General features: G+C 42.4%; 1 protein-coding gene across 1 annotated transcript; it reads right to left on the reverse strand.

Moving 5' to 3' along the window:
- Positions 1-680: 680 nt before the first annotated feature.
- On the reverse strand, positions 681-8,445 carry znf711 (zinc finger protein 711). Its single transcript, XM_042493408.1, has 8 exons — positions 8,296-8,445; positions 6,563-6,644; positions 6,342-6,440; positions 5,150-6,010; positions 4,388-4,534; positions 4,102-4,281; positions 3,676-3,810; positions 681-3,565 (listed from the first exon to the last, which is right to left on the reverse strand). The coding sequence occupies exons 3-8, from the start codon at positions 6,418-6,420 to the stop codon at positions 2,385-2,387; spliced, it is 2,583 nt and encodes an 860-aa protein (XP_042349342.1). The 5' UTR covers positions 6,421-6,440; positions 6,563-6,644; positions 8,296-8,445; the 3' UTR covers positions 681-2,384.
- Positions 8,446-9,396: the final 951 nt, after the last annotated feature.

The following is a 9,396-nucleotide window of genomic DNA, read 5'->3' on the forward strand; positions in this document are numbered from 1 at the left end:
TGCTGTTGTTTTTGCTTTCTGCAAAACCAGTGAGGCTCTGAACTCTCTTTGCACTTAAAAGATCTGCACATGTAAAGTATGTGTTGAATCTACTTGAGTTGGAGATGCTATTAAGGATGCAGGACTGCATTTGGAAGAGTGATTTAAAATCAATGAACACAACTTTGGAGGCTTTAGTGTTTAAATTTGAAGTTTTTAAGTTGACTGAATCAATTTCATTCAGCCAACTGAAGTGGAGGACTGTACTGTCTACTGGAAAAGTATCTAGATTGGGCAGTACAGCTCAGTGTTTTCCAGCACAACATTGCAATGTGACAACATGATCAATGTTATTCACTTCACCTGTTAGTGGTTTTAATATTGTGGCTGAACTACAATCCTGCATGATGTCCTGTCTGCCATGGGCCTACAAATCTACTAAATGAAATGAGGACATATAGAACCATTTAATCTGGATTCTGTGTGCTCCTCTTAAGTGAATTTAAGGGACGATCTGTGATACGAGTGTGAACCAAATGTTGACATTGCTTCAATACAATACAGATCTGCTGTGACCGAATGTGTAAATTATATATATGTGCTTGCACCTGTGTTATATGATGATAATAAAACCGCTGACAGGGCCATGTAAAGCTACATAAAGGTGATTCCTGGTTGGATGGCAGAAATGACAAAGAGCGTAAAAAGATAATTGTTTATTTTGGTTCTTCCCCACCAGTAGTTTATCCACAATCAGACTGAAAGAAAATATAGACTAAGGTACACGAAATGCAGGGATTTTTAATATATACCACAATTAATTTCATGGAGACAGCATATGTGCATACTTTAAAGACTAATGCCAATATGATGACCACTGACTTCAAGGGGAATAATCCCATGTTTGGGATCTGGGTGGGGTTATTTAGGGACTGCAGGACGAGGGTCTGGGAAACTTGTTAGTGAGCACAAACAGAACACAAAACCCAATCACTTATCCATAGAACAAAACAATAAATGGTTTCACCCACCACTTTCAATGACAATTCAGTTTTTGATGCAGTAATGGATCGCGCTCACTTGCTAGAACACTCAAAACAATCTTTACCTTTACCAACTCACAAAGCTCTGTAATTGTTTATTATCTAGGGTTTTTATATATATAGATATATATAGATATATATACAGATATATGTATATATCTCTATATATGTACACACACGTAATTAAAATACAAAAAAGTTATTAAAGTGCTTTCCACTGACTCAAACACACAATCTCTGAGAGAATGGTATTGATACAGCATGTTTGAGAGTTAAAAATCACTTATTTTCTGATTAGCTGTGTTCATCAGTGCTTGAGGGGATAAAGACCAACAGATGTAAGGCATGATTGCAATCAAATGGTTAGCTGAGAGAGCACATCTGTGTCATAGGTAACGTCACACATACGCAACTTACAGTGGCTGTCAGATGTCACCAATTCGGGGGTTATAAAACGTGAAGCCAACCATCTGTCAAGTCCATATGCTATTCCACCTGTGAACTATCGGAAACCATCGTAGCAGATATAATAGCAGACTTCTGTGTCAGAAATGTGTGGTGTACACTAAAGGGATATTCTACTAAAATACCAACTGCACCGTTTCTCCTTTGTTAGACACTGCTGATCAGACCAGACTGATTCAACTTTTAAGACATATTTAACAGAATACAGCCTATATTATACATGATTAATTTAATGGGAACTCCAAGTGTTCAGGCTTGGTAGGAAAATCCAAAGTGATGGAAGGTCAACTGTTTTTAATGAAATATCTTTTTAAGGTGCGTAATGTGTGTCAGCATCACTCAAAACCATTTATGAACTCATGAATGGCCCTGCCCCTTTAAGACCACGTGACATTGAAAACAAATGTCAAGCTAAAAGCTGGTTAATAAGGAAAAGAGATACTAGTTGGTACTATGAGGGCAAACTTCACCGGTACTCATTCTGCCTCATCTGAAGAACTGGCATGACGCTCACAAAGCACCACTTTCTGTTTTACAGGACACAGTCATCATCTTGCAGCATTTCAGCTGAGTGGGTATAAAAATATAGACATTTGAGACCCTGAATATATGTTCATATGTGATTCTGCAACAAAACAAAACACAATTTACAGCTGTCCCACTCAGTGTACACACTGTCTTTTTCAGACTTCACCCCCATCTAAAACGTGTTCTCGCATTACCCCTGGGGGAGGAGGTTTACACCCATTACGACACAGAACACAGAACGGCAATTATAATGTCGTCTTCATCAACAGCATACATCCGTCATTTCTTTGTTAATACACTAAAATTACCTCTGGGTGTGTGACACAGATTTACTCGGGAAAGAGGAGTGTGTTTGTGTGTGCGATGGCATTACATCAACATGTCTTTGTGATGCCTGGCTATGTGCTGGCTCTTCTCCGAAGGCCTCCTAAAGCCCTTGGTGCAGTAGTCGCAGCGGTGAGGGTAGTCCTTGGTGTGAATGGAGATGACGTGGCGCTTGAAGCCAGAAGCGTCCGTACTGTTATACTCACAATACTGGCACTGATAAACCTTTCTACCACTGTGCGTCTTCATGTGCTTCTTCAGCTCAGCGGGCTGCCGGAAGCCTCGCCGGCAGCGCTTGCACTTAAAGGGGAGGTCCTTTGTATGCAAGGACAGGATATGGCGACTCAAAGTGAAGGTGTCGGGAGCGTTGAAGTTACAATGCCGGCACTGGTGCACCTTGTTGCCCTTGTGCGTCTCTGCGTGTTTCTTCAACTCCGAGGGCCTGTGAAAGCCTTTCTCACACACGTCACACTGATGGGGGAAGTCCTTGGTGTGAACAGAGATAATGTGTCGTTTCAGGTCACTGGAGTTGGTGCTCTTGTGCTCACAGTGTGGACACTGGTGGGTCTTGTGGCCTTGCACCATCTCTATATGACGCTGAAGTTCCCGTGCGTCAGCGTAGGCTTGGGGACAGTGGCTGCACTTGAAAGGCAGATCTGCGCCGTGCTTGCTCTTGATGTGAGTCTTTAGGTTGGACTGGTCTGCACAGCGGAACTCGCAGTGCGGGCAGTGATAGGGCTTCTCACCTGTGTGGGTCCGCATGTGTTTCTTCAGCTCTGACGGGTGGCGGAAGCCTTTGGCGCACTCAACACACACATGTGCAAAGTTCTTACTGTGCACGGCGAGCAGGTGACGGTTGAGCAGGCCCTGTTCAGCCGTCTCATAATCGCAGTACTTGCAGTGATGCAGTTTGGGCTCCCGGTCCTTGACAATAAGCTTGTCAGAGCCCAAGGGGCTGGACTCGTGGTAGCGCCGTGTGTATTCGGTGTATTCTGGAGAGCGCTCATTGTTGTGATTCAGCAGCTTGTGACTCTCCAAGTGGTTGTGGAAACTGACCTTTTTGTTGGTGGTAAAGTCGCAGTCTGTACACTGGTACTTCTTCTTAAGCAGGTGGTCCGGGTGGTTCTTCATGTGGCATTTGAGGAAGCCTCTTGAGCGAAACTTCTTTCCACATATGTGGCAGGGGTAGACAGTCAAAGGCATGCCATCTGGTCCAATGATAACAGCTGTAAGAGACGATGATGGCAAAATGAATATTGTTTAACAAACTTTTAAAAGTGTCAGATGCTCATGATCAAGTCATACTCATCATTCAAGAATTTTATGCTGCTCATACCAGTCTGACACTGCCGTGTGTCTCCTTTCTTCTTCTTCTTAGCTTTGGGTTTGAGGACACGGTTGGCGCCCATTCCCTCTCGGATTTGCAGAAATTGTGTAGCTGCTCCATTCTTCACCTGATCAATGGTACTACCTGCACAGACAGTTAAGATTTCAATATCTGCAGGGTAGAAGACACTTTCTGTTGGGACAAAAACATTTCTCTATGGCACTGTCACGTTTTAAATCTAAACCTTAACATTGGCAGTACACACCGCACAGAAACAGGCAAAAACATCTTGTTGTTGAGGAAGTTTTTTTTAAGTATGCTGGCATACAGCTGCCTCCTTTTACTGATCTCTTTTAACAAAGACTGAAGGTTGACACCTTCTTCTGATTGAAAGCCACACAGCCTATCTGACAAAATCGAGTAAAAGGAACATACTGATATCATCATCGTCATCATCATCGCTGTCATCGTCATCATCCTCTTCTTCTTTTGGATGGTTCTTGACTGCCATGTAGACCATCTTGTCACGGCCAACTCCCAGTCTGCCCGATGATGCCGCTTCCAGGTCCGGATGGCCATTCTGGTAATCATCCTCTGTTATTACCTCCGTTCCACCTGGAAAAAGAAACAAATTACATTTCAATTAAAGCCATGACCTACAATCACAGAATAACTTTACTTGCACTGTTGAAATGATTTGTTTATTTATTAAGTCACTTGCCTAGATCGTCATCTGCTTCAGCTTTGAAAATGTAGACTTTGATGACCTCAGATCCGTCCTCCTCTTTAGATTCCTTGTCTTCCATTACCTCAGTGCTGATCTCCAAGGGAGTGTCTCCTATGTCCAGCTTCTCCCCCACCTCATCCACTACAGAAACACAAATAAACTTAGAAATTGCCAATAATTAAATATGACATTGCATAATAACAGTGTTTACAGAGAACCCCAGTAATGAGTCCTTAAACCTGGAAATCCATTAACATTTCAGCACCTCCGGCTCCCTCATCTCAAAGTCAGTGGGTTTTTTGAATGTTTTTTTTGTTAAGCCTTAAATAAGTTCTGTGGTTAACACAAGCTTAAGAGACTTTCACCTTTTGTTCTACAACATTAAATATGTCAGTAATTCGCAGAACTCTGCTGAACACAGCTTTACAGCCCCACAGCCGGGGCAATGCGTCCATTATGTAGTTCATTTTAGCTTATCAATAGCCATTTACTTTTCTCAATTGCATTTAGGCTTCAAAAATCCTGAAAGTGGTGTTCATTTGTGAATATTATCTTGCTGAAAAAAAAACAGGAATATATCATAAATGTTTGTTTATCACAAGGCTTATTTTCTACAGTGATCCGAAATCCAATGGAAAAATTCCACAGACTTTTTGACGAGGGAACCAGAGTAACGTTAGCTTTGTTGGCTGACAGAAAAACATCATCCCTTGGTCACTCTATTAATATAAGTTATTGTAATGCAAGCTGTCTTACAGGAGATCATGAGGTAATCTTCAGAACTGCTTCTTGCATCATCATCCTCATCTGTCTGCAGGGGAACGGCCTCGGCTGGCAGCTGTTCGTGGATTATGGTCTCAGAGTTGGCCTCTGTTACCATCAAGCCTTCCGACACAAGCTGGTGGTCTAGAGTGTTGTCCTGGTGCTCAGACAGCAGCTCTGCCACAAACACCTGGTCTGGCATGTCATCATGGTGGTGGTTTGAGTCCTGGATGAGGTCTGAAGTTAGGACGTGATGATGATGGGAGTCCAGAGCTTCCTCTATTGCAACCTCCGTGCCCAGAATGTTCTCAGGCATGATCACGCTGTGTTCTGACGACACCATGTCTTCGGTGGTCATTTCATGGGCTTCCACCCCTTGAGACTGGAGACTTTCCACATCTACCTCGAGGCCTTCAACAACCTCAGCTTCCAAACCCTCCACCTCCACCTCTTCCTCAAGGCCCTCAACAACGTGAGCTTCCAGGTCCTCAACATCTACCTCAGTTTCCAGGCCCTCAACCACGTGCGCCTCCAGACCCTCCACTTCCACCTCAGCCTCTAGGCCCTCGACGACCTGAGCCTCCAGCTCCACCACCTGCGTCTGTAGCCCTTCAACCACTTCTGCCTCCAAGCCCTCAACATCTGCATGCAAGCTCTCCACCACTTCTGTCTCCAGTCCTTCAACCACCTCTGTCTCCAGGCCTTGAACCACCTGAGTCTCTAGGCCTTCCACCTCGAGCTCATGCTCCAAGAGGATGCCCTCGTCGGTCATCACGTCAGAAAGAAGCATACCCTCGGGCACAGACACCACAATGTGCTCTCCATCGATGTGAGCCAGACCCCCCATGCCTGCAACTGTAAACACAAGACACAGAGAGGAGTGCATGACAAAGAGATCTGAAACAACTGAAGCTCTAACACATTTTTCTCACTCTCTAGCAAAAACAAAGACATCAGTGCAGTTTGTCACATGTTTTAAAACGTGCATCACTTATTTATTTATTTATTTGTGTGCTATGTTAGACTGACCTGTAATGTTATTGTGATAATTAACATTATTTTAAGAAATAACAGAATTTATCCGTAAGATCTATAGTCTTTCATTTTACTGTCATTTGTATCTTAATGTGTCTTAGACTACATGTTACATGCAGAAATGATTGCCATGTCCTTCCTGACTACCTACCAAAGTCTTGCATGATCATAGCGTGGGGCATCTTCAGCTCCTGAGTGTGTAGCTCCAACACCCCTCCTCCTTGATCCATGTCTTCAATCTGATAAAAGACTGAAAATTGAAGTGTAGACTGTGTCAGCTGTTTTATTGCACTTTTTTTTACTTTGCATTACTAAAAATGAAAGTGAAATCACCAGCTTACAATACTGCGTTGTCTAGTATTCAATACATACCTTCACATTTGCTGACAAAACCCTTAGAATACAGCCAATAGGATATCTGATGTTCTTCCTTCCATCAAGGTGATCAAGCCCTCTGACAAAGAAAAAACACACAATTGGTACTCCTAAGCATTGTGCTGATAATGGGAGAGAACAAAAAAGGGGTAGTGAGTTTTTAAGTGTAGTCTCCTGTGTTGTAAAGACATTACAACACACAGCATTTCTGCACGGGCTTAGCTTTATACACCGGGCACTGGTGCCACTACAAATAAACACTGGTGGAAGAGGTATTTAGTTTCTTTACTTAAGTGGAAGTACTACTATCACACTGAGAAAATACTCTTTATAAGTAAAAGTTTGTCATAGAAAATGTAACTTTTGTAAGTAAGTGAGTATATTCAGGAAAAAGTACTTAAAGTATGAAAAATAAAAGAACCCAATGTGAAGAAATATTAAAAAAAAAAAAAAAAAAAAAAAAAAAAAAAAAACACCCCCAAAAAATGATTTTTTGAAAAAAAATCCCCCAAACTTCCAAATGGTCACTAGGAAAATAGAAAAAACATATTAATTCTTCTTGTTTGATTGTTATGTTAGGATCTTAATTTGTAAATTCTTTAAAGCAGTTGGAAAACATGTAGTGACGAAAAAATTAATGTTACAAAATTTCCCTCTGTAATGTAGTTGAGTAAGAGTATAAAGTGGCATGACAAGAAAATACTCATGTAACGCACGGTTACTATTAATATGTACTTAAGTACAGTACTTGAGTAAATGCATTTAGTTACATTCCAACACTGAAAATAAAGGTGAATGAACTAAATACGATACAGAAACCCCTATCTGCTGCCACTGAGAAGGAGGGCAGTTGTGTTGTTGACCACGGGCTCCATCCATTGCTTATCAAGAGTACTACACGCAGCTTCAACCTGAGGACATGCAGCTATACACCTGGAGCTGGTTGAGCCTGATGGCTTCAACCAGCTGAGACAAAGGGTTGTCCCACTTAGTGTGCTGGAGGACGAGCTTACAGGCAGCGGCTCTGATTTCTCTGCAGAAAAGAGCTTTACTTGGTTGTTTTTATGTGGGAGGAAATGCCTGGCCCGTCACATGACGGTTCAAAATGAGCCAAATATGAAATGTCTGCAATAGTATGTAGTGACCGTTATGGGTCCCTGATTTCCGCGAATTTAAACTAGTTAGTTGGGATTACACTAACGCAGTGCTGCCGCAGTTGTCGTTTTAAAATAGTCTTGTACTCTGGACTCTTTGCACAAAACTACACATGCTCCGACTTTATGGCCGCCAATGAAAGTACCGCAGACGTTATGCAATGCATACTAGGGCGGCTACCGCCCTCCACCCACCAAAGCTAACTAGCAAGCAGGCTAGGGCTGTTCCTCCGAGCGCCATTTTGTTTTAGCATAATGGCTAACTCAAGAAATGCGACAACCGATCTTGTCTTATCATTTACACCACAACTCAACACAACGTTACAGTGTGAATAAAGTCGCCAGTATAAGCAACAAACTAACATGCCTTATGACATCGACCGTTTGCGTATCGCTCTAATCTGAGCGACGACGGCCGCCCGATCGGCTAGCTAGCTTGCTAAGCTAGGTGAAGCAGCTTGTGCCGCATTATCTTCCATGTTGTTTTTCCAAAAGGCTGAAAGAGGCCCGCTACGGCCGACTGGGCCCTTGCGTCTTATTCCACATGCCTTTCTAACCGATTCAAAATAAATTTACCTGATAGCGTTGTCTTCTGACTCTATCGGTGTTTCTCCCCCTTCTCAGTTTTGTCTGTTATTGTTTTGGTTTATTTTTGACGGTAAGCTAAGTGCGGCCTGCAGTTTTGGATCCCCGGGCACCCTTTGCTAGGCCTCGGCCAATCAGCTTGCTTCCTGACAAGCAGAGGGAGGGCGGGGGGCAGACAATGCGTGGCCTCGTTTACCGCTGATCCCTTACTATTTGCGTCATGCATAAGAGAGCAGAGTTACATTAACACAGACATTCTCATAATAGGAACATATTTGAGACCGGTTCGGAGACACAAAAGTCAAACGTTATCACACCAGGAAATAAAAACTTTAATGGTTTTGCAGACTCAGAGTTTGTACGCGCGGACGAGGCCTGTGGGCCATTTTGTCACAGGGGGTGGGCAGCGCCGAGCAGTCATTTGTGAGGCGGTTTGGTCACGCACCGAGGAAATATCCGGGAGATGCTGACGACACTGCTGCTGCTGCTGCTGGCTAATTACGATGTGAAGCAAACAGACCTTGCATGCATGGATCATGTAGTACTTAGCAAAACTCTTAAACTTTATTTTAGCAAGTTATAACAATCATACATAATTATTTATCAGTGGTCTCTAACCTATAATACAACCAGAACTACAGGGAATGTGTACACAATATATAAACGCAAATTATTTAGAATAAATTAACTTCAACAGGTTAAAGTACCAAGTATTTAGTATGACCCCCCTTTCCACTTTGCATGTCTTGTACTCCGGCAGACAATGTGAGATTTACAAAAGTAATCTGGTGTTTCTATACCAGGTTGCATTCAGTGCATGTCCAAAGGTCAATATTGACTGAGCTACTATTTGTTATGGTTGTACGATTCCATGTGTCACTTTTAATGAATGGTCCATATTCTCTTTACTCTTTGTATCTTAATGAAGATACATTAAAATCCTCATTACAACAAATCTAATGTGGACTTTTTGTACAGTACTGTATACATAATTATGTCTAAGTGTCTTTATTAAGATATAAACAATACAGAGAACATGTACAATTCATTAAACACCAAAAAAGTCACCACAAAATGGCCTCTTCAGTCTTA

The sequence above is a fragment of the Plectropomus leopardus genome, chromosome 9 (genome assembly GCF_008729295.1).
Source record: "Plectropomus leopardus isolate mb chromosome 9, YSFRI_Pleo_2.0, whole genome shotgun sequence".
In the NCBI taxonomy this organism is placed as follows: domain Eukaryota; kingdom Metazoa; phylum Chordata; class Actinopteri; order Perciformes; family Serranidae; genus Plectropomus; species Plectropomus leopardus.

Bases quoted from the DNA above. Each gene is read 5' to 3' on its own strand.
- znf711 (XM_042493408.1), bottom strand. From the start codon at position 6,420: ATGGATCAAGGAGGAGGGGTGTTGGAGCTACACACTCAGGAGCTGAAG. The intron at 4,535-5,149 runs GTAAGACAGCTT...GTGTTTCTGTAG, and splicing joins AGATTACCTCATGATCTCCT to TGGATGAGGTGGGGGAGAAG. The intron at 3,811-4,101 runs GTATGTTCCTTT...CTGTCTGTGCAG, and splicing joins TGATGACGATGATGATATCA to GTAGTACCATTGATCAGGTG.